The following is a 24,689-nucleotide window of genomic DNA, read 5'->3' as shown; positions in this document are numbered from 1 at the left end:
TGATGTGGGATGCAGATAATATCCAGAACCCGCTGACAGCAGAACTGAGACAGCCCAGAGCACATAACTCTGTGGAGGTAGCCACCATAGCTCAGAGAAACGCGGTGTGTGGCTCTGCTAGTTACAGCCCTGAGTCTGCGATTGGAAGAGTGCCGGTTCAAATCCTGTGGCTGGCAGAGTGGGTTTGCCATTGGGCCCCTGAGCAAGGCCCTTAACTTCAATTGCTTTAGGGACTGCCTGACCCTGCTCCCTTATATTGTGTGTCACTTTGGATAAGTGTCTGCTGTTGTTGTAATGTAAATGAAGTATACCCTGCCAACTTTCTTCCATTTGACTCTGCGGTTTCTCTTTTCTCCTTGCATCTTTCTGAATTAGTTTAAACTACTCCAAGGGTTACATAACCAGCAATGGCACAAAAAAAATCTCTTTTTTTTAACCTTTACCCTTGTTTCTCAGTCCTTCGTGTGGATTTCGCACAATCTCTGTGGGTTTCCCCTGAATACTCCAGTGTCCGTCCACAGTCCATCTGGGAGCAGTTCATAATATGTGACAGTATGACTGGCTGGGCCCAGACAGTGACTCGATTCTTGGGTAAAGGCTTCAAGCTCATTGTAACTCTGCACCGGACAAAAGTGTTTAGAAAATGGACGTTTGGATTATGGAAATGAAGAACATGCTGTTGCTGCCCTCTGCTGTCCAGTTGTAACCATTGCACACCGGAGGCACCACGCACCTCGATTATCAGCGTCTCATTAAACTACAGCTTTTATTTCAGTGCAATGGCATCAAGCACAAGAATGAGGCACGGTCAAATGCAGGACGGAGCTGTTTGTTACGGAGTTCACACAGCACATGTACACATACCAAAATGTGGGACTCCACATGTTTCCAGGCGAGGTGAATATCTGAATGTTTATTTGCATACACAATGAGCTGTTTCCTCCGCATACATTTACATAATGAGTACGGGGCTGTATCACTAGGCTGCTGTCAGGTTGCAGAGTTTGCTGAAACCACATCCATTCACTGACTGTATCTGTCAGCATCAAGGGTGGAATGACCGTACTCTAATCATACTTAAGTAAAAGTACAGTTATTTCCAAAACAATGAACACAGTTCAATGAAATTCTTATTTGTGCTTCTCGATCATATCTTTCCCGACTCTTCTCACAGATGACCAAGGACACCAGTGCTGGGTCACCCATTAGTCAATGCGGGCAGCCGTGTTTAGAGGTTCCTGGAATGCTGGAGGGGGGGTGGCATGGTGGTGCAGTGGTTAGCACTGTTGCCTCACACCTCTGGGACCCGGGTTCGAGTCTCCGCCTGGGTCACATGTCTGTGGAGTTTGCATGTTCTCCCCATGTCGTCGTGGGGTTTCCTCCGGTTTCCCCCCACAGTCCAAAGACATGCTGAGCCTGATGGGAGTTACTAAAAGTGCCTGTGTGAGTGAATGGTGTGCCCTGCGATGGGCTGGCCCCCCATCCTGGGTTGTTCCCTGCCTCGTGCCCATTGCTTCCAGGATAGGCTCCAGACCCCCCGCGACCCAGTAGGATAAGCAATTTGGAAAATGGATCGATGTGCAGAAAACATACGCAGATATGTTAAACATTCCTTGTCTCTTTAGTTTTTAAAACACATTTTAGTTTCAATAAATATATTTCTAAGAATTGAGCTAAAGTTGTAAAGCTTTTTTTATTATTATTTTTAGTGATTCCTACATGAAAACAGTGCATATTACCTACTAAGGTATTCAAAATGGGCAAAACGAGTTCCAGGTGTTATTAATGGTCAACTAAAGGGAATATACTGGATTATGATTTCCTTCAAAAAAGAAATATAAAGAAAACATTACTGTAGCTAAACTGTATTTTAAAAAGTGTAACAGAAATATGTGGCGTTTTGTATTAATTTCACGTCAGTTTCGGAAACAATATTTATAGTTTTTTTATTTTTGTATCTTATTTTATTTCTTTACGAAAATATTGTCTTATGGTTTAAATTTTCGTAAAAGAAACCCTGCTGTCAACACGTTACCTAACACTGACGGGAGGCCTTCATGTAAACCTAAAGTTAGTAATTACTCCTGCTTCTAGGGCCCACAAACACCATGTTGCGAAGGGCATTAATGAGAAAACTGACCGAAAAAAGACATAAACACAACACGCAACAACGTATAAATTCAGCGCCATACGGGAAACATTAGACGCGCTGACGACATCCCGTTCCCGACGTAGAGACGACTTAAAGTTGAATGTTACTTGGCGATTCCATTAAATGTAGCGGTTTGTCTTAGAATTGGACATTGTATAGTTGTATATCTTTTTAAAAGACATTTCAAAATATTTTTGTTGAAGTCGGTATCTCGATGCGGTTAATCCGAATAGTGGTACATATGCAGGGTAAAGTGGGACCTCCCCCATCGGCAGCTCGAGTGGTACAGTCCAGATTTTCGAAGCTGCGCGCGGGACGGCGCGGCTCGCGATTAGGAACCGCTCAATATATGGTTATTTCATCGCACTATTTACGGATCACCCATCACACCCAAGGCTGTTTTAATACCATTTCCGGACCTCGAGGTATATCTTTACGTTACAGAGGTGAGGATGGCGGGGTGTGTAACCGGCACCGTGTAAGGAATATCCCCGGATAGCGAAACAATATACCGCCACGTTATTTGGTGTGAAGTGTTATAAGGTGATATTGCCTTAAATTTCTGTTGGGTATAATCTGCATATTTTTTTAAGTATGTTTCTAGTTTTTCATATAAGGAGAGAATTTGCTTTGCGCGTTTCCCGTGTGCCTGTTTCTGTTGTTAGGTATGGGCGTATGCCTCTCGGCGTATTTACGTTGTGCCGTGTCTTTCAGGATGGACACGACAACGTGCCTGAAATCGTTGCTCTTGGCCATTAAGCAGTACAAGGCCAGCATGTCGGCGGCCGACGCTGCTCAGCTTCAGAGGCTCATCGGGGTGAGCATGGGTGGCCTGGGCTCTCCCCTTTCTTTTCGAGGTGTGGCCCGGCTCTGTAGCGGCTGTAAACGGGTGTTTCTGAATACCAAGAACGCAAAGATCGTACCTGCGGTCTTGGCAAGACCGGTCTTGCTAACTGGCCTCCAAAGAACTACGCATCCTTTATATTTGGGGCGGGGCGAAACGACACCTGGCCATTGTTACCGTCCTCTGTACTTTTGTTCTTGAGTATTCGTCTTCGGCAATGGAAGATGACGTAAAATTGGCATAGGAAAACACAAGTGTAGTCAAGTACACATGTTGAGAAACTCCCACCGTGTTGTCCCCTTCTCTAGAGTGTATCTGTGCTGAAGGGTCCCACACTGCTGTCCTCCAGCCAAGTGCTGCCCAGTGAATGTCTCAGTGGTTTGGTGGAGCTGGCAGGTGACCCCAACACCAGCCCTGTCCTCATTGGGAACATCATATCACTCTTGGCCCAGCTTGGTACCTCCCCTCTGCTTCTGTCCTCTCTGTCTGTCTGTCCGTCCGTCCGTCCGTCCGTCCATTCGCGTCCCCTGTCACACTGCATTTATTTTTTCCCTTTCATTACACCAGCCTTGGATGATGAGACCAGAGCTGCTCTTCATAACTACAGTCTCACTGGGGCACTCTCAGCTATCATTCATCACAACAGCTCCACCCCCAGGGAGGAGGTGGTATTGCAGGTAAACTGTATTGTCTTGTCTCTTGCTGCTAACCCATTGTGCCAACGAGGATATCGTACATAGTTTCAGTCCGCAGTTTCTGCGTATTTACAGCAGGAATCATCGATAAGCTGTGTTGAAGGGTTAGTCCATGGGGCGGTATAGGCAGGTCTGGCTTGCAGGCCTGGTGTTTGCTGTTCCCTCCCTGTGGATCATATGAATACGTGCCTTGCAGTGCCTGCAGCTGCTGCAGAAGCTCACATACAATGTGAGGATCTCCCACAGTGCCATCTATGTAGACGAGCTGGTGGCCTTCCTGGTGCAGCATATGTGAGTCTCTTTCCTCCTGGGGGTGAGCCCTCTACTGTTTGGAGCTCATGTGCACATGCATTTGCCTGCGTATTGTTAATGTTCTTCTGTATAGACAGTCCTCTACTGATGACCTCACTGTGCCTTGCCTGGGCCTCATGGCCAATCTCTGCCGGTGCAACGTGTCCATCCAAGCACATGTCAAGTCCTTGGTGAGAACCGCCTTCTCTGAGACGCGGCTTCATGTTCCTTGCTTTGCTGGAGGTTTAGGTGTTGCGCGTTGTACTCGCCTCTTGTCTTGCTCTCTATGGTTTCTGGTGTTTTTCTTTCAGCCTTGTTTTGTTCTCCTTTTCTGTCTTGTTCTACAGAGTCATGTGAAGACCTTCTATCGGACTCTCATCAACTTTCTGGCTCACAGTAGCCTAACCATAGTGGTGTTTGCACTCTCTATTCTCACCAGTCTCACCCTCAATGAGGAAGTTGGAGAGAAGGTAGGAGCCACCGCGCCCCCTGTAAGGAGTTGGTACTGTCCAGCCCCTCCTGCCCTGAATGCCCCCTCCCACCGTATACAGCCCTTCTCCCCCATTCTCTCCCTCATGCTGTTTTGCTGCCCCCTGCTGGTGCCACTACCTGCTGCTAACACCTTCACCTCCCATGTGTTTCTGTGCTGTAGCTGTTTCATGCTAAGAACATCCACCAGACGTACCAGCTGATATTCAATATCATGGTGAATGGAGATGGAACTCTCACCAGGAAGTATGCTGTGGACCTTCTGGTGGATCTTTTGAAGAACCCCAAGATGGCAGATCACCTCTCCAGGTCAGCCCGTTCGTCGTCTTGTTGACCAAGTTGAGGGCACACCTGACTCTCTGTGGGTTAGTGCCTGACTCTGCAATGCGCCTGGCGCTCATCATCCCCTTTCTCCTGCAGGTACGAGCACTTCCCTCGCTGCCTGTCGCAGGTGCTTGGTCTTCTGCACAGCAGGGACCCCGATTCTGCTGGCAAAGTGAGTGTTACAGTGCATTCTGGGAAAGTGTTAGGTGAGGGGCTTAGCATGGGTGGGGGCCTTAGGGCTTAGGGGTCGCAGGGTGTTACCACATCTGGATTTCAGTAAGTGACCTGTAACATCTGAGCCTTATCAATGGAGGTTCAGAGCCTGTTTATAGCCCTGCTTGCTCGCCCTCCTGCACCCTCCTTCCGTCTGTCCCTCCCTCCTACATCTGCTCATGCTGGTGCCTTCAGCTCAGTGTATTCTGGTGGTGCCCCCTTGCAGGTGCTGGAGCTGCTGGTCTCTGTGTCCTCCGTCCCGGGCTTGCGCGTGCTGCTGTGCCAGGCCGTGTTCCGGCCCCCTGGCCCTCGCCTGCAGGTCGGACCCCGAAAGGAGGTCCCGGGCAGCGGGCCGGAGCCGGGCCTCGCCCTGCTGCAGTGGGTCAGCCTGCCGCCAGACGGAGCTCACTGCTGCTCCCTTCAGGCTCTGGACTTGCTGACGGGATTGTTTGAGGTGAGTGTGAGGGTGTCCTTTGTGCATGTCTCGCTGTGGCCACCCCCCCCCCACATGCTGTCTGTCTCCCTTTCCTCCCACAGGAGGCGCTAGATTCCTCCCTGGTTGGGATGGTGATGCCTTTCTTGGAGTTGCTGCTTCCGGTCTTGCGGGACCTGGTGCAGGTCCCTGAGGTGATGACTGACGAGGCTGCGGTCAAGAAGTACTGCCTGAGGGCATCTCGAACTCTGGAGCTACTGCTTAATATCCTTCAACTTGCTGTGTGTGTGTCTCTCTCTCTCTGTCTTTGTGTCTCTCTCTATCGCTCTGTTTCTGTCTCTTTCCCAGTCTCTCGCTCTGTTTCTCTCTCTCTGTATTCGCCCTTGACCGAGTCACCGCTGTGCAGAGAGGATTCCGCACGGATGCTGGTAGCTCAGGAGCTAAGTGCTCCGCTCTGCTTGGCCCAGGTGGAGGCGCTGTTTTCCAGCGGCCACATGGACGCCGCTGTGGGCTGTTCCCTCACAGACTCCGGAATCAGGTGGGTTCCTCTAAATCACCTCCTCCTGATTATCTTCTGGCAGCATCTTGTGGTCCTCACAGCCATGCTTCTGTGCGCTTAAACCTGCAAGCCAGCTGATTTCTGAGGTGGTTCTGAAGACGCTGGACCTGATGAGCCACGTGAAGCAGCTGGTGCGTGACATGGAGACCAGCTTCTACAGGACTCTGCAGGTGTGGTAACCATCATGTGGATTTTTATTTATGGATTCTGTACAATGTATGTATAGTGTGTAGATTGCGGTTTCTAAGTTTGTTTTGCATAAACAATATTGATCAGGTAAAGATGCGGATAGTAAAATTTGTTTGTTTACCTGATGGATTTTATCATGAAGTATGTTTTGTGACACTTGCGGTATCAGAGATTATTTTAAGGTGCTGGATGGGAAGCACGTTTAAAAGCTGTTATAGCCTCGATTTACCCGGCTGTAGCTTAACGATGGATGGCAAGCCGGTACAGCAGGTATCTGCTGTTTGGGTTCTCTGTAGAGCTCGGCTCCAAGTGGCTGGTTCTGCAGCAGAGCGGGTCTCCGTGTGCCGCCCGCAGGACCAGCGCACGGCCGGCCCGCTGTCGCTGGCCTTGACGTCGGACCGCAGGGAGCACGTGCAGACCGCCCTCCGCATCCTGCGTGAAGCTGCCCCTCTCCCGGACTTTCCTGCCCTTACGTGAGTTTGGCCTTTAGAATACGACTGTTCTGCTTGTAGAGATCCGATCTTAATGGAGCGAGGCTGACTGGCTGATTTACTCTGGCCCCTCCCCACAGCCTTGGCGAAAGCATCGCTGCCAACAATGCCTATCGGCAGCTGTCCATCCGCCAGCTCCCCACACTGGATTCCCTCCCCCTCCCTGTTCGAGGTCGGGGCTGCCCCGTCCCCCAGCCACTGAGCCCATCTCAGGACAACATCCAGAACCTGATCGAGCGGCTGCAGAGTGGCATGGAGGTGCGTTAGGCTTGGGCTCAGCCTCACCATGCTGCCTGTGCTGTGCATGCTGGGAGTGCGGCTGCTGACCTGGGTTTGAGTGCGTCTGCCATGTTTTGCAGATGCAGGATCAGATGAAGGACGTACGCGTGTCAGAGATCATGGACGTCTACGAGCAGAAGATTTCCGCACTGGCGGTTTGTACTGTGCCCGTCCATCTACTTCACATCCTTTATGCCCGTGGTGCCTCCTCGCTCTACCTGATGGTCCGTCATTTCTCTAGGCCAAGGAGGGCCGCCTGCAGGACCTGCTGGAGGCCAAGGCGCTGGCCCTGTCGCAGGCCGACCGCGTCATCGCACAGTACCGCTGCCAGCGAGCGCAGGCCGAGGCCCAGGTGAGGCCTCCAGAACGCTCAGCTCTGCTCCCTCCCCAACTGCGCCTCACTGGGGCCTGAACGGTGCTGCATGCCCCGTCCACAGGCACGCAAACTGGCAGCTCTAATGAAGGAGGCACAGCAACGGAAGGAGGAGCTGCAGGTGGAGCTTAGCAGCCAGGTGTCGGAGGCGGAGAAGGCCCGCGCCGACATCCAGCAGCTGCTGCAGCACAACGCACGACTGCAGGCTGACTCCCTGGAGCACCAGGAGCTCAAGGGCTCCTACAACCAGCTGCTTGCCAGGTAAGGGCCCCGAGGCGCTGGGTCTGGGGCGGACGGGCAGGGCTCTCACACCCATGACCGGGGGACTCTCCCTCCTGTAGGTTCAATGACAGCGACAGGATGCTGAAGGAGCTGCAGCTGGCCCACATTGGCCTTACAAAGCAAGCGGACAGCGTCAAGAAGCAGAACGAGGCGCTGAAGGCCCAGCAGGATAGGTGGGTGTGTGGGTGGTACTTGGAGGATTATGGGTAATGCACATCGGGCCTGTTTAAATGAGCTTGGTGCAGTGTGTAACCGTGACAGCACATGTTTACATCTTGTTTGTGTGTGACAGAACTCTTTCCCAGCTGGCTGAGAAGGAGGAGCAGATCAAAGCACTGCAGACAGATGTCAGTTTGAAGGTGCAGGAGATCGCAGGTGAGGAGGTGGCGGGGGGCTGACTGGTGGTCATGCGCTGCACCTCCTGCTGCCGGGGGCCTGTCGACCCTGACGGTCTCCTTATCCGTAATCATAACTGGTCGGTTTATCTCCCGTCCCTGGCTTTCAGGTCTGCAGCAGGAGATCCTGAGCCACAAGGAGCAAGCACGCAAGCAGGAGAAAGAAAAGGAGGACATGGAGGAGACCATCGATGTCTTGAGGAAGGAGCTGAACAGGACGGAGTTGGCCAGGAAGGACGCCAACATCCGGGTACGAATGGAGGGACGCCGGTTAGCGACTGTCAGTGTGGTTAATCAGACAGTGCTGTTACTGAGTGAGCTGGCTTTGGTGTCTGCTTTCCATGGCTGTCGTCAGGGAGGCCAAGAGGCTCACACTTTCAGGGGTGGGGGTTTGAATCATGCCTCGTGTGTGTGTGTGTGTGTGTGTGTGTGTGTGTGTGTGTGTGTGACCTGCTGCCCCCCCAGTAACCAGTATCTAACAATCTTTCATTTTTCATAGAATAAAAAACTATAACGTTATTCCACTAATAAGCACTGACATGTTTCTTCCGCCGGCATCGGCAAAATATGGAGATGCAAGCAAAAAAGTATTTAGTCTTATTGAGAATACAAAAATAATTCCATCTGATCTCTCTTTCTAGACTTCCGCATAACTTGCATGTTAGTGCCGGAGCTTGTGGTCAACCAGTCAGCAAGTTATCACTGTAAACACAGTAGTGCCCCTGAGGAACTACAGTCGGACGGAGTTGGGAATGTTGTCTGATCCAGCAGCTTTCTGTGGGTTGACCTTGGTTGTTCTACACGTCGGCTGTAGTTAGACAGATCACCTGGTCAGTGGTCGGATGGGTGGCTTTCCTCGCAGGCTCTTTGTTCAGTGCATCAGACCGTGTGTAGAACTTGTTCAGGGAGTGTGATGTCACTGATACTTGGTGCAGGCTTGTATTGAGTGACAGCCTGGATGCCGTTCTATAAACTGCAGGTGTCTTCGGTGTTGTGGAAGTGGTTCTGCATCTTGTCGCGCTTTGCTTTTCTGATGCCGTGAGGCTGGCCTGGCTGTTCTCCTATTCTGAGTTGATCTGTCCCCTGACCTGAAGGCAGTATCTCTCGCTCTGAACATGAACCTTTTCTCTAAACCAGGGCTTTTTGTTTGCTCTTGTGGTGACACTTTTTTTAACATCCTCTATGCAGTTGTGGATGTAGCAGGTCATAGAATCGTTCTACTCCTCCAAGGTGATAGAGCTGCTGTAGGTAGCGGCTTCTCTGAACATGTTCAATGTGGGCGATTGAAACAGTCCTGACGTACTTGGGCAGCTCCTGTCAGCTAGAGTCTGTCGATTTTTTTTATTTTTTATTAATTTTTTTTTTTATTTTTATTTTTTCTGGCTGGTTTTGTATGTTTCAGTAGTGACATGTATTGTTAGATGCTGCTGAACCTGCGTCTCTCCTCCTGCTCTGCCTGCCCCTTAGGCCTCCTCCTTGGAGCTACAGAAGTCTCAGCTGGAGGCCAAGCTGCAGAAGAAGGAGGAGGAGCTGAACAAACACGCTCAGATGATCTCCATGATCCACAGCCTGAGCAGCGGCCGGCTTAAGGGTGACAATGTCTCCCTGTGATGTGACACAGCCCCCCCGCTCATATCCCCTGTGGTCGCAGTGGACCCAGTCCATCACCTGGTGGCGTTTCTGTGCTTTTTAAAGTGAATGGACTTGAAGAGCTGCTCTGATTTGTATGTTGGGCCAGAATGTAAAGCTGCTGTAGTTTTAATGTTCCCCACAATCCTCGTGCCCTCCCCCATCGCTCACGTGATGATGTCATTACCCCCGGAATTCCCACTGTGGCTGCATGGTTAACTGTGAGACTCCCCCTATTCAGTGACTGGGCTCTGAATGGAACAGAGGAGCACCAGCATGTTCTCTCCCAGCGGGGGCCTGGAGCAGTGTGGGGTGGGACCTTCCCCTGCTCCTCTGACTCCTTATCGGTCAGCAGTCTGACCAAAGCTGTGTCTCGGTCCTTCAGCTCTGCTCTGTTTTACCACAGTTCACCTCCTAACTTACAATGATATGAAAACAAAACAGGGGAAGCGCTAAGAATGACCTTTTAGAAATTTACAGAATGAATTTAATTTATTAATGTTAACCAACATAATAAATCTTAATATACAAATATATACAATATGTACAGAGTAGGTTTCATTTCTTGGACTCCAGGCTCTGATTACGGTCCTCGGGTCTGGAGCTCCTGCCTCATGGGTTCTGTCTTTCAGATAGGGTTCAGCTCCAGTTCCTCACCAGGATCATTCTCTTGCTTTGCTGTATTCCTTCCTCTGCATATCCTGAGAAGAGGTGAAGAGGTTTGAAAGTAAAATTTATTTAGAATCAACATCTTAAAGGAATCATGGATTGGTATAAATTTAGTTTTAATAACTAAACCAAAAAAGATATGTGTCTCTAAATCTTAGTCTTAGAATAAACTTTCAATAAACAAGTTAAGAACTGTACCATTGTCGAGATGATATAATCTTCCTGAATTTGTATGCCAGAATTATGATTGCAGTGACAGCAGCACCAAGGAGTTTCCACGGCCATTTATGTCCACGGTTCCCTGTGGGTGAGATTTTATACTGTGGGATGCTGGATCACATGACAGATGCTGATGCCTGCTGTGCCAGCATGTGCCCATGGGTCCTGTGACCTTGGTTTGCTACTAGCAAACAGCAAGGCTCAGGTGCTCCGAGGGCCTGAACAGCTGCTAATCAGCAACCAGGTAGGGGCTCTGAAGGCCAGGATCTCTCTGCATGGAGCCCCAGCCTTCAGTGACTAAGAAAGGAGCCAGACTGTATGTAGGTTAACAAAAGGGAAGGGAGGCCCCTTTACTGCAGCCCAGATCAATATGGCTGCTGAGGGCTGGAGCCATTGGGTTCCTGTCTCCCATCTTACCTGCCCCAGTAACTCTGACGCTGGTGTAGACCGTGTGTCTGCTGTACTCTTTGGAGAAGGTGCAGATAAATGTTCCATTAATCTCCTGGCCCTGTGAGTTCTGAAGCTGCAGGGATCCATTTCCTGACTGAGCTTGGCCTGGGTCCAGTTGGACCCGGTCCCCCCAGTTGTTGGTCACTTTTCCAGTCTGGCTGCTGAAGCTGAGGAAGACAGTGGGCTGCCCCGTCGTCATGAAGGCCCAGGTGAGAGTGAAGTTCTGCAGATCATTTGGAGCATGGCAGGGGATGCTCAGAGCTTGGCCCTCTACACCTTCAATTATGTCTGTTACATGAAAACCAGCAAAGATAGACGTCACAAACACAGCAGAGCAGATAACAGTACCTGACTGAAATGTTGAAGCTGTGGTACCTTGGTCTTTCAGTGAGGCCGTCCATAGCTGTGATTCTCCCTCTAAGGAGATGGAGCAGATGTATGTGTAGTCTGAGAGATTTCCCAGAATTCCCACCCGGCTCTCCAGTGTAAAGAGGCCCACTGAGTCTGGTAAGCTTTCAGTGGTGACCTGAAGGGCTTCTGAGCTTGTAGGGGGGTTAGTGGACCAGGAAACATGAGGCTCGGGATAGATGTTCTGGGATGAGCAGTGAACCTCTTCACCGAGAACCTTCATATCTACTGATAGGACTGGAGCTAAAAATGCAAAAGCAAAAGTTAGACCTGGAGCTTTGGGTAGAGCTGACAGGAGGTCGATGGTTTAGATACTTGTATTAAACTTATGAAAAATGTTATCTTTGCTGAGTCAGATCTTTTTCTAAAGATGTCTGAGTGTTGTGGCCCGCTACCTTTCACTCCTAATCCTGGTTCCTAAACACTTGTTCCGCTTCTTGGGAGTTTTGGCTTCAGGTTGTTAACCTGTCTGCAGCACACTGTCTGATAGATTACTAACTAGCTCCCTGCTCCCCTGTTAAAAAACATTTGAATACTTCCTCCTTTGTGCAGGACATTAGTATGTGAACCTCTTATTGTGACATACTGAGGCTGATTAACTCTCAGTAGCATTTGTCCTTTTTATTTTTTTATGTTAATTCATTAATATTTTTCCATTTTTCATTGACGTTGTAGAAAAAACACTCATTGACCGACTGACTCTCCCTGCAAGCAGCCAATAACAGGATCTGAAACATCATAGAGCCCCCGGCCGAGTGGACAGTGGATTTCGCCAATGGCTGCATACTTCTGTGATGGTGTTTTGAACAGATTTTGTTCCTTTTTATGGTGTTTTAATACCAGCAGCCAAGACTGTGTGAATTCCTAAGATATACTGTTGCCTTGAGTGTCCTGCCCACGGTGCTGAGCCTGTTGGCATCACATCAGGCAGAACACAGACATGCTGTCCTACTCTGTCAGTAAGAGTGTTACAGGACTGATGGGGATGGTGACTGGGATCATGATGCTGGGAACCAGGAAAGTGAGTCACGTAGCAGCATTTCATACTCGTGTAAATGAAGGCACGCTATTCTAGAAGGTTCTCTAAAGATCTCTGTAATAACATTTATAGCACATGCACTGACCTTTGACCTCGACCACGACGAAGGACTCCTGTCTCTGTGTAGTGCTGCAGTAGCACCTGTATTTGCCGCGGTCCTGGAGGTTGGTCCTCCACAGGCTCAGTGAGGCGTTGCCCTTGGCCACCTGCTCCTTGTCCATAGAGGTCCTGTTTTTGTATGCTGGGTCTTGCTGGGCCAGTTGGTCCATGTTGTAGTAGAAGCTGTGAACCAGAGCTGTACCTTTGTACCAGTGGATGACTGCATCTTTACCTCTGGTAAATTGGCAAGGCAGCACACAGACTTCAGAGAAGACACAGGTCACCTGGATTTCTGAAAAAGGAGTTTTAATGAGAACACTGGCGGTCACTGGATTGAAAGTATAGGATTACACGCACACAAACCTGCATTTGCAACTTTTACTTTCACTTGGCTACATCTGAGCCAAAAACCAACTTTTTATTCTGCACGAGACCATCATTACACATCCATTTTGCAAAAAGCAATTTGCTCAAGGGCTCAAAAAGCAGAGTGTATGGTGTGATGATTTAAAATATTGCTATGTTCTCTCAATATATTACTCTTTTTTTTATTATTTCTTCTTATCATTAGGCATTGGGGGTGTTTTTCGTACATGGATTACTCGTTTATCCGGATGCAATTGTTGACGATTTGGCATGATCCTAGATCTGTCGGTTTTTCGAAACTCTTGCTGGATGTGTTGTCATAGCAGCACATCCAAATCCTCAAACCTGCTCAGAGTAGGTTCTGCGTAAACGAGGATTAGTTCACACACTTAATCACTGTCCGTGCATGGAAATCCGTTCAGTCATGGCCTCACCATTCATGGATGAGCGACCAATTTCAATCGGTGCACAAAAAATAAGAAGGGAATGTCAAACTGAGAGGGCTTTGCGTGGTCAGCAAGATGTTTATTGTTGCCGGATGATATTCTTCCCGAAAGATGATATGGGATATTATATCCTAAAGATTTATTAGCTCCGTATAGTAGAAATTCCACTAGGCGAAGTCGGGCTCATAGCCACACAGACAATGTGCATTGCCTTGAGATATTTTGCAAGCGGCACTTTTTGTATACTGTAGGCGATGCAGAAAATATATCAAAGAGTACAGTTTGCCCGGCAATTCGCTTTGGGCTTGAAATATTTCCTTTGGATTTTCATTGTTTTTCCTGGACACATCTGAGTGCAGGCAAGTAAAGAGCCATTTTATGCCATTGCAGGTAATGTATACGCAGTAAAATTAAAATTCTATAAAGAATTAAAAAATCACACTAATATTCTCATTACTCAGAATTTCCAAAAGGAATGTTTTATGAATATTAAAGATTTCCTACATTTCATATATATGAAATTAACAAATACATACATACAGTCAGGACCTTAAATATTTGAACAGAGACAAAGTTTTTCAATTTTTAAGTTCTGTACATTACCACAATTTTCAAAGAGAGGTCATATGCAGTGAAAGTGCAGACTTTCAGCTGTAATTCAGTGGGTAGAACAAAAACATTGCATACAAATGTGGGGAACTAAAGTAATTTTTCTACACAATCCCTTCCTTTCAGGGGCTTTTAAGTAACTGGACAAATTAGTATAACTGAAAATAAAATGTTCAGCTCTAATACTTAGTTGAAACCCCTTTGCAGGCAATGACTGCCTGAAGTCTTGAACTCTTGGACATGAGCAGACGCTGCGTTTCCTCCTTTTTAATGCTCTGCCAGGCCTTTACTGCAGCAGCTTTCAGTTGCTGTTTGAGGGTCTTTCTGGCTGTAGTTTAGTCTTTAGCAACTGAAATGCATGTTCAATGGGGTTGAGATCAGATGACTGACATTGATAATTGATAATTAAAGAAGGAAGGGATTGCCCACACGTGTCCATGAAATAGCTTTTAATTGAACTATCCAATTACTTTTGGCCCCATTAAAAAGAGGGTGGCACATGTTAACGATCTGAAACTCCTAAACCCTAAAATGAAATCTGAGAGTCAGCACTTTATGTCCATTCCTCTATATATATATATATATATACATATATATATATATATATATATATATATATATATATATATATATATATATAAATAAAAGGATGAATTCACGGACGATTACGTTGCCCGCGTGGCATGGAATTAATCCTTTTACTGTAATATTCTGTGATTGTGGATTAACTCTGATCGTGTATGGACTAATCATCCTGAAATTCAGATACATCGCCCATGATTCACCCAGAATATTATTGAACTGCACAAACAAGTTATTCTTTACCGATCACCTGTGCAACCTATTTTTTCACAAATAACGTTTGTCTCATAAAAAGCCGGGGTGCTTATCTGGCCCATTAGATCGGCGTACAGAATGCTTATCTTGGTTTCGGGAGAGAGGGGAGGGTCGTTATACAGCACCTTATGTTACTTTTAACAACTAACTCAGTTGTTTAAATCACACCTAGATAATATTTTAAGGAACCCAGGGTTTTAGCTTGCGCTGCACTAACAGGAAGACTATTCCATACTCTATGTCAGTGATGGGCAACTGGCGGCCCGCCTCCTCACTTAAAGTGGCCCTCGGATTAATTTTTGAAAATCTTTCAAAAGCTTCCTCTACTGCACTGAATCAGTTACAAATTGTAATGATATAGTTCACCGATAGATGGCGCTCCCTATGAAAACAAAATGTAGTAGCTCTGGGCCTTCGCCCATTACCGCGTAAGACGGGAAGAGCCATGTCCACCAGAAGAGGTGCAAGAAGAAAAAATGATCAGGAAAATCGTGACTTTTCCGCTTCTGAGGAGATGTGAAAAAATGTCCCTAAGTGCGAGGAATTACTTCACAAACACAAGGCTGACATCGAGAAATTGCAGAAAGAGTTCAAGCGTTGTTTCCAACATTTTCACGTGATGCAGCCACGAACAGTGCTCTTTGTGGACCCCCTCTCTGCCGCTGTTAGCGAGCAACTCTCAGAATTGCAGCTTGAACTCTGCGGTCTGCAGTCAGGCCCTTTTTTTCAAGCAAGGTGCAATGAGAAGGGGAATTCACTTTGGAAGCTGCCACCAGAGTCCCGTTCTCCCCTCCTCAGAGATTTTGCTCTTTCAGTGATCAGTATGTTTGGGAGCACATACATTTGTGAAAGCAGTTTTTCACCAATGAAGCACATCAAATCAAAAGAAAGAAACAGGCTGACGGATGAGCTGCTTTTTCATCCGATGCGGATTGGATGCACACAGAGTTTGACATCGACATTCAGTCATCACAGCAGGCAAAGCCACAAGTATCTCACTGAGAGAGCCAGGTCCTACTGAAAGCTGTGGGTGAGGCAGCATACAGAAATTGTTAATTTATTAGTTGCACTTAATATTTTGGGTGCTGTTTTGCAGTTCTGTGCCTTCATGATTTTGATTTATGAGAGCCTTTGCTCTAAAAAAAATAGAATTAGACATAAAGAAGGTGGCAGTTTCAGTTTTACATTTATGTTCCGAATTTTGACAAAATCACATCCATTACCAAGTACTATAAGCAGAAAACCACACAATCTTAACTAAAACATGCTGCGTGATTAAATGTGTCTGAAATGCTGTACTTACCGCTGGATCCGAAACACAACCATGGCCAGAAAGTCCACAGCAGACCAGCGATGGCCAGGAGAGACATTTCTCTCTGTTCTTAGGTTTGTAACTGTAACTTTGTAAAGTGTGACTGATTATAGTACCGCACCAAGGTATTGCGAAATTCGAGGAATGTACCTCTGCAGGTGTGACTAGATGATGGACAAAAGCGTGGGATGAACCTCTCATGACAGTGAGATGCCAATTCCATTCATATCTACTTGCTGACTTCTCCATAAGCACAAACTGCACAGTGGATTCTAAACAAACAAACCCCTCCAAAATGTGAAAAAAATAAATAATAATAATAAGTCTTATTTATATAGCGCCTTTTACACACTCAGGAACACTTTACAATTCAACAAAAAACACATTTAAGAAGACAGTACAAGTTGCAAGAATAGTATTCATTGAAGAGAGGTGTGTTTAACAGGAGCTTTGAATGAATAATACATTTTTCCTAATGAAAACTCAGAGGAAACACATTCCAAATTTTAGGGGTTATTACACTAAATGCTCTGCCACCCATAGTTATTAACCTGTGCTTAGGTACAGTGAGAAAGTTAGCATCAGATGGTCTTAATAAATGGGCTGGAGGGTAAGGAAGCAGTAGCTCGGGCAGATAATGAGGGGTTAAACCATACAGGGCTTTAAAAGTGATGAGTATCATTTTAAGTTTGATTCTTGAAGAAACTGGCAGCCAATCAAAGTGGCCAGGAGTGATGTGAGCAGATTTATTAGTATATGTAAGTAAATGAGCAGCAGAATTCTGTAACATACTGTAATCGATTGATATATTTAGTAGGGAGACAATAAAATAATGCATTACAATAGTCCAGACAGATAATGATGAGAGCATGAATTTGTGTTTCAGTATCTTTCACACTGAGGAAAGGCGAGCAATGTTACGGAGATGATAAAAATGCTGTGTGTACCACTGAGCTGATGTGTGCTTGGGAGGTAAGAAGCTGATTGAAGATGACACCCACATTACGGCCTGATGCTGATGGCTTTCGCCAGCTGATGAGTTCCATCTTCAACAACAAATTTTAGCCCACGAAGGGAAGAGAGGACAGATTAAGTACAGTGTTCAATGTTTGATTTCATGAATACAATCAGTCAGTGGGGCTGGCGATGATGATGCAGTTAAATTGAAATTTGTATACAGTCGTGTGTCATCAGCATAGCAGTTGACCATGCCGATGGATAATTTCATCTAATTGAAGCATGTGGATGTTGAAGAGAATTGGACCTAGAACAAGTCCTTGAGGGACACCTTGTATTAGTAAAGCAGTGGCAGTTTTATGTTCCCTAATGAAGACATAATACTGACAATCACTGAGGTGTGATATGAACCAAGCAAGAGCTACACCAGAGATACCAATACCTGAAAGCTGGGACAGTAAGATATCATGGTTAACTGTATTAAATGTGGTACGTAAGTCAAGGAGAATTAGACTAGCGGCCATCCCAGAGTCTGCGGTCATTGGGTACCTCAAGTAAGGCAGTTTCAGTGCTAAGTAGGGTTCTGAATCCAGACTGAAAAGGTTCAAGCAGGTTATGCAAGTTTACATAATCATTGAGTTGAGCAGCAACAACTTTTTGTAAGATCTTAGCCATAAATGGAAGATTTGAGACTGGGCAATAAAACTTTAGCTTTTGCCACCCTCCTGCCCCCTTCCTTTGTTCTCTTTTTCCTCCCGTATAAACTCCATCTCCCTACCTGGCATCTGTTCTCCCACAGACAATCCAGTCCCCCTAGTGGCTACTAAAAAATGACAGGTGACAGCAAAGGAAAACATAGAAAACACCCTAGGGAACCTACGATGGTCACAGCCATGAAAGCTGTGAAGTATCAGAAACATTGAGTATGGTCTGTCTCCCGATGCAGATCAACCAGCTAATATGTGATGTGCGCGATCCATCTTGACATGTTCGTGTTCGAAATAGAGTTTCAGTGATTTGGGTAGCCAGGTTTTGAGGAAAGAGGTGGGTTGGTGGCCTCTACTCCCTCCAGCAAACCAACAATTCTGAGGCTGCACCGCCTGCCTGCTCCAGTTCTCCAGGTCACTGAGTTTCTCCAGTGCCGCACTCAGACTTGCTTTTAGCTTTGCTACATTCCAGGTGTCTTTAGCCACTGTGTCTTCCACCTGAGAAATACGGGTTTTGACTACTGCGAATCGCATTTCTGCCTCGGTGATACAAGTTGAGATAACTGTTAGCTTCCCTAACACCGAATCAGTTTTGTTACTGAAAGAAGAATCAACCCCTGCCAGTACTTCAGAAGTAATTCTCTTAACCAGCATGTTGGTTTTGTTGGCAGACGAGTTTAAGCAGGCAGTGTCATAGCCTATGTAAGGGATACTTTCACTTGCGTTCTTGTTCTTAGCACATAGTTTGACTTCCGTCGACGTCCAGAAATAACCTACACTAATCACCACTGAAGTACAGCAGTAAGGCTGTATGTTGCTGCTCTGAAGGACCGAGAGCTTATCATTCTTGCTTCGAATGCCTGGCCTGTTACAATGCATTCTTTTCCTGACTTTACCTTGACTCATTTTACAGTACGTCTGTCAGATGCACTGCCATGTATCTGCATTTAGTCATTGTGACATCAGTGATTGGATGTGGCCAGAGGCCTGAAAGTTTCATTCCAGAGCAATGCAGCTTTCTATTCTACTAAAATAGACCATGTGTTATGCAATAGTTTGCTAAATTTGCATCCAGAATTACAATGTTTAAATGTAAAAGTAGAATAAATATAAAACTAGTAAGTATTTTTAACTTAGTGATTAATTGTCATTGTTGACACACCACAGCACACAGTGCATGACAACAAAATGTATTCTCATTTAACCCATATGTGACATCATTACACAGCAGGGGGCAGGTAATTCAGCACCTGGGGAGCAGTGCTTGGGGGCGGTACCTTGCTCAAGGTACCTCACTGGTGCCTTGTTGGGTGGGAATTCGAACCTGCAATCTTTCAATTACAAGTGCGTTTCGATCCACCACTGCCCACATCTCTTTCACTCTGTTCCTTTAAGAAAGCAGTGTAGCAGAAACATTTTGCTATATGTGATGTACAGTGGGAGTGGCATGGTGGCGCAGTGGCTAGCACTGCTGCCTCACAGCAAGATGGTCCTGGGTTCACTCCCACTGCTCAGGGCTGATTCTTGCCTGCGGCCATTGTTCCCAGGATAGACTCTGGTGATCCCAGTTGGGATTAAGTGGTTTCAGAAGATGGATGGGTGGATTTAGAGTGGACTAGCTATGAAAGTGTTCACCACAAGGCTACAGAGCAGAGAATAACACAAATGGCAGTGAAGAAACAAACACCCTCACACTCTAAAGCCTTCTTATATGAATCTTACATAAATTTATGCAATTTTTAAAATAAAATAGAGAGCATCAAGGAGCATCAACGTCCTCATAGCAACGTCCATAACATCCATGCTTCCAAATTTTGTCATACGGGGGCTGGGGGAGTCCAGGGAGACCCTCTTTGCAAAAATCTTTCAAAAATCATATATCTGTATGGAATGAGAAGAAGTAATTGTGAGTTTGATTACACCATGTTTTAAAATAGTTGCTTCTTTCTTTACACAAATTGGTTTTGTATATCAAAGTACTTTTCACAAGTAAAAGTTCTATAGACACACTGTGCACACACTCACAAAAAGCCAGAGGGAAGGGAGGAGCAGAGAAGGAGTGAAATAAAAACCTAGCAACAAAACATACTGTCTGGGTTTTTACGACGAAAATGTTTTATTTGTATGATTCATTTAATCAATTTAGATTTCATTTTGCAGCACATTCAAGTTGTCACCATTTTTCATGTTCTGAATCTGTTTTAAGGCAATTCTAAGGGAATCGTAAGTACAAATGGAGCATCGACATAAAGAAAAAAAGACTTGAATTATATTGTGATAATTACTGATATACTGAAAAAAATTATCACAATAAAATATTTTGGGAAACTTATGAGATACTAAGTCATAACAGTGAGATTCTACGTCAAAGTTATGAGCTCAAAATAATTAAATGGCAGGGCCCTGATGGCATCTTACCTATAGTTTTAAAAGAGATGAGGGATATTATTAGCCAACCTTTAACTTTAATAAAACTGATCCAGTGTTGTTTGCAAGTGTTGATGTCATACTGGACTACCAGCAGCAAGGCATGTGTGAGGATATCCCAGAGACCAGTTTGGAAAAGGAACAGCAAGCAGAGACAGTGAAATATTATCTTTCGCACCACGCTGTCCTTTGTGAGGATAAGGTAACAACCAAACTAAGAGTTGTGTTTCATGCATCATCACATGTGGAGTATTGTCCATCCCTCAATGACTGTCTGCAAACTGGGGTGAATCTAAATCCTAACCTGCTAGATGTGTTAATCAAATTCAGACTGCGCCAAATAGCTTTCACAGCAGACATTACTAAGGCCTTTCTTCAGATATCTTTAGCAGATAAGGACAGGGATGCCGTTAGGTTCCTGTGGGTACAGGGACATCCAGCCAAGGCTGATGAAGAGCAGCTGCATATTATGAGGATGAGTAGAGTGGTGTTTGGAGTTTCCTCAAGTCCATTTCTATTAGTTGCAAAGATACGAAATCACATTCGCCAGTACGAAGCAGAGCGACCAGACTGTGGAGGTACTGAGAGACGCTCCCTATGTCGATGACCTTATAGGAAGCTTCTGTCAGGTAAACGAGGCTCAATTCACACAACAACTGCCAGAGAAATTCTGTCTCATGCCGGCATGAACCTTTGCAAGTGAGCAACAAATTCACCGTTGTTGAAGGCAATTGTCTCCAGACTTGACCAAAATATAGGACCAATGGTGCACAGAACTGCCAAGACTGCCACATTTGGAGTTAATGGGGGCGTTAATTGGAGCAAGACTAGGGAATAATCTTCTCATGCCATTGAACATGGAAAGAAATCATCTTAGACTTTGGACAGATTCTATGATCATCCTTCATTGGATACGTAGCGTCGCACAAAAGTGGAAACCCTTTGTGGAAAGTAGGGTGACGCAAATCCAAAATTTGACGAATCCAGAGTCATGGTCACACTGCCGTGGCAAAGTAAATCCTGCTGATCTACCCACCAGAGGCCTGAGTGTCGAGAACCTCGTGCAGAATCACCTATGGCGGAATGGACCTACTTTCCAGTTGTCTGTTGAAGAGACACAAGAGATTGAAAAGAGCTATATTTCTGATGGGGCCAGCAGTTGTCTTACCAACACTGAACAAATTGAACCTCTGGTGAACCTAGACAATACAGTAGGCTGAATACCATACTGAGAATAACGGCATGGGTGAAGCGCTTTATAACTAATGCTCGCTCCAGTCAAAGGTTTACAGGGGAGCTCCCTACAGAAGAGCTTACTTCAGTCAAAGTATACTGGATGAAGGTGACACAAGAACATAGGGCGCTTTTCCACCTCACCAGGTACCGTACCTTCGGTACTATCGGTACTTCCATAAAGTACCAAAAGTATGGTTCTTCTCTTGTGTCGGTTTTCCACTCTTGTAAAAACTGGTACCGCTGCCAGATGACATCATCAGTGACCGCCCCTGACTGACATCATCACAAAGCGCAGCGCGGTATTTCCTTCGCTGATCTCAAACATGTTATTATGATTTCAAACATGTTATTATTCACATTTCTGTAGTCCTGCTTTAGTTTTTTTATTTTCAAGCGGGATTGTTCGGTGTTTTGCGTGTGCCCCATTTCTTCCAAGCGTGTCGTGTTTTTGAAGGGAGCAACTCACACTGAGACCGACTGGTGAACCAACATACATCACATTTTATTATATTTTCCTTACTTCCCTGCCTCTTCCGCCTATTTCCCATTGATTTATATTCATGCCAATCACCAACTGTTTTACATACAAATACGAATACACCAGATCTTCCCTTTCTAGAGAGCAGAGGGTAGACTGCCTCTGTCTCACCAGACCTTAGAGGATTATTCTGCCTCTTTTGTTGAAAGGTCTGTTCCTATTTACTACCTGAATGAAAGAACAGTATAAATATAGGCACCTTTCTCACAACAAACCTTTACAAATTAGTTTTCTTTCTATTTTTTAGGTGCTTTTATAAAAAAAAAAGTTATAAAATTAACATTTCAACATTCAACAGTACCTAAAACTAAAACAACTTTTTTTTTTTTTTTTAAAGTAATCCTGTTCAGTTTACAAATGAAGCCTACAAGGTTTAACTATAGCTCTCCCCGATCTGGTTCTAACAATATGCGCCTGTGCAGATGGGCTTTGGGACACTGCGGCAGGTGATTTGGATGCTGCCTTGAGGTTGATTCCGGTGTCCGTTGTGTTGGTGTCAGAGAATCTCTGTGTAGTGCAGAGGTGCACAGGGGTATCAGATGGCTTCAGCTGCGTCTCACTCTCCGCTGAGGTAGGTCCACTTAATAAGACCTCGGAATGGAATGTTCCCGGAGCACCGATCCCGACAAGCCCATTGCTTGAAGCTCCTGATGCACAGTTTTTGAGATGGGCTTAATGCCAGAGCATGTGTCTCACTCCTCCAAGGGTGGGGGTTTTAATCCCAATTCTGTGTGGTGTGTGTGTGTATGTGTGTGTGTGTGTGTGTGTGTGTGGGGGGGTGCTGTATTTATCATTTTTCTCATCCCCTCAATATAAACCTCAATGTTATAAAAATATGTGAATGCAATAAAGAAAGTAAAATAGCCAAAAGTCTTGTGGATTGTTTACTTGTGGTTAAGTTTAAGGCTAGGTTTGGGTTGGGTTATAATAAAGATTAGGGTTATGCTCATAGAAATGAATGGTGAGTCCCCACAGTGATAGGAACATATAAACTCTGTGTGTGCATGTGTGTGTATGTCTGTGCGCACAATGTGGTGGACCAGCATCCCATCCAGGGTGAAACCTAGTCTTCTTCCCTCTGTGCCTGGGATGGTGTTCAGCCCCTCCCATCATAAGCTGTGGGTATCTGGAACTCATATGTTAGGCCTCTGAACCTGGGCTTGTTAATCTGCGTCTCTCCTCTCCTGCTCTGCCTGCCCCTTAGGCCTCCTCCTTGGAGCTACAGGAGTCTCAGCTGGAGGCCAAGCTGCAGAAGAAGGAGGAGGAGCTGAACAAACACGCTCAGATGATCTCCATGATCCACAGTCTGAGCAGCGGCCGGCTTAAGGATGACAATGTCTCCCTGTGATGTGACACAGCCCCCCCTGCTCATATCCTTTGGTCACGATGCACTCAGTCCATCACCTGGTGGCGTTTCTGTGCTTTTTAAAGTGAATGGACTTGAAGAGCTGCTCTGATTTGTTTGTCGGGCCAGAGTGTAAAGCTGAGCCCTTATCGTTTAGCAGTCTGACCAAAGCTGTGTCTTAGTGCTTCAAGACCACACCTTTTTTTTTAACCACAGTTCACTGTGTAAGGATGCACAGTGCAATGATATGAAAGTCAAAACAGGAAGGATACTAAGAATTACTTTAAATTTCCAAAATTTACAGAATGAATTTAATATATTAATGCTAGTGAATATAATAAATCTTAATATACGAATATATACGACATGTGAAGAGCAGGTTTCATTTCTTGGACTCCAGGCTCTGGTTGCGGTCTCAGGCCTGGAGCTCCTGCTTCAGGTGCTGTCAGGGTTCTGAGTCGCTGGGTCACTGGTCAGTTCCAGTCCCTCATCAGTATCATTCTGCTGGTTTTCTGTATTCCTGTGAGGGACCAAGCAGTAAGGCGACAAACATAGGAGCTTAAATTAAAGAAATAGGGCTTTATTGACCCCCACAATGCAAACAATAAACTGAAACCTTGATTACTGTGCCCATAAAAGAGGTCAACAAAAACATATTATTACATAGCAAAAGAGTAACTGACACAAACTGACCTTTCTAATAAGGAATCATGGAGGAACATATATAGCGGTTTGGCCAAACCAATTAATTCATAAAAGGGGTAAACCAAATAAGCACTACATATAACTAAACAACGCAAAACACAGCTAAACCCCAACTCCTCCCTCTTTCAATGGCAGCGCATGGTTCACTCCTGCTTCAGGGGTTGTCCTTTGAGACACCTCTGCCCTCAGCCACACCTTTATGCTGAATAGAAAAGACCATCCCCTACAAACAAAGTAACTGCAAACCAAAAGATTGTTTAATCACTGCACACAACCCTACAATATCAATATATGCACACACACACTACACCTAACACCAAAGACAAAACACAACTAAAACCTATGAATTATTACTCTAAAGCAATTTAATTAGAAAACACATACAAATACTGATCTACGGTCTTACTGTGTGGCTGTAGCCATCACAGTTCCTATAGGTGACGAGGTTTTAATGAAACCACATGCATATTGAATTAACAGCCTTAACAAATAACTGATTAAATGTAAATGTATGAATGTAGTTCATATAACTAAACTAACAATGTAGGAGCCATATGTAAGTTTATGAAATATTCTGGAAGATTGTATTTGTAGTTTCTCAGAACTGTGTTTTTTGTGAACTGTTAAAGGTGCCATAGAACGAAATTTTGACTCAACAAAGTTGAATATGGAGAGTTTGCTA

The 24,689-nt window shown here is 45.6% G+C and overlaps 2 protein-coding genes across 4 annotated transcripts in view; one reads left to right on the top strand and one right to left on the bottom strand.

Annotated features, from left to right (window-relative positions):
- Positions 1-2,192: 2,192 nt before the first annotated feature.
- The window catches only part of cip2a (cellular inhibitor of PP2A), a 35,847-nt gene continuing 13,350 nt past the window's right edge, over positions 2,193-24,689 (top strand). Inside the window, exons 1-22 of one of the 3 annotated variants that reach the window (XM_048995277.1) lie at positions 2,193-2,577; positions 2,867-2,969; positions 3,305-3,452; positions 3,564-3,673; positions 3,888-3,982; positions 4,077-4,173; positions 4,330-4,452; positions 4,635-4,780; positions 4,892-4,967; positions 5,235-5,462; positions 5,546-5,705; positions 5,838-5,979; positions 6,071-6,170; positions 6,544-6,662; positions 6,761-6,938; positions 7,040-7,114; positions 7,201-7,311; positions 7,397-7,593; positions 7,674-7,787; positions 7,907-7,989; positions 8,120-8,259; positions 9,477-10,582. In XM_048995277.1, the coding sequence (XP_048851234.1) occupies positions 2,868-2,969; positions 3,305-3,452; positions 3,564-3,673; positions 3,888-3,982; positions 4,077-4,173; positions 4,330-4,452; positions 4,635-4,780; positions 4,892-4,967; positions 5,235-5,462; positions 5,546-5,705; positions 5,838-5,979; positions 6,071-6,170; positions 6,544-6,662; positions 6,761-6,938; positions 7,040-7,114; positions 7,201-7,311; positions 7,397-7,593; positions 7,674-7,787; positions 7,907-7,989; positions 8,120-8,259; positions 9,477-9,620 (2,688 nt within the window). In that variant the 5' untranslated portion in view covers positions 2,193-2,577; position 2,867 and the 3' untranslated portion in view covers positions 9,621-10,582. Of the gene's footprint in view, positions 2,599-2,866; positions 2,970-3,304; positions 3,453-3,563; positions 3,674-3,887; positions 3,983-4,076; positions 4,174-4,329; positions 4,453-4,634; positions 4,781-4,891; positions 4,968-5,234; positions 5,463-5,545; positions 5,706-5,837; positions 5,980-6,070; positions 6,171-6,543; positions 6,663-6,760; positions 6,939-7,039; positions 7,115-7,200; positions 7,312-7,396; positions 7,594-7,673; positions 7,788-7,906; positions 7,990-8,119; positions 8,260-9,476; positions 10,583-24,689 lie in introns of those variants that run through there. The other 2 variants (XR_007385358.1, XM_048995276.1) reach the window with 2 other exon arrangements.
- Positions 23,549-24,689, bottom strand: part of LOC125719880 (uncharacterized) — a 67,388-nt gene continuing 66,247 nt past the window's right edge. The window contains exon 23 of the mRNA XM_048994676.1: positions 23,549-23,822. Coding sequence (XP_048850633.1) covers positions 23,738-23,822 — 85 coding nt within the window. The 3' untranslated portion in view covers positions 23,549-23,737. The remainder of the gene's footprint in view (positions 23,823-24,689) is intronic.

This window comes from Brienomyrus brachyistius, chromosome 24 (assembly GCF_023856365.1).
Source record: "Brienomyrus brachyistius isolate T26 chromosome 24, BBRACH_0.4, whole genome shotgun sequence".
NCBI classification, from domain to species: domain Eukaryota; kingdom Metazoa; phylum Chordata; class Actinopteri; order Osteoglossiformes; family Mormyridae; genus Brienomyrus; species Brienomyrus brachyistius.
Note: the sequence above shows the minus strand (reverse complement) of the source record. Positions and strands in the feature narration are given on the sequence as shown.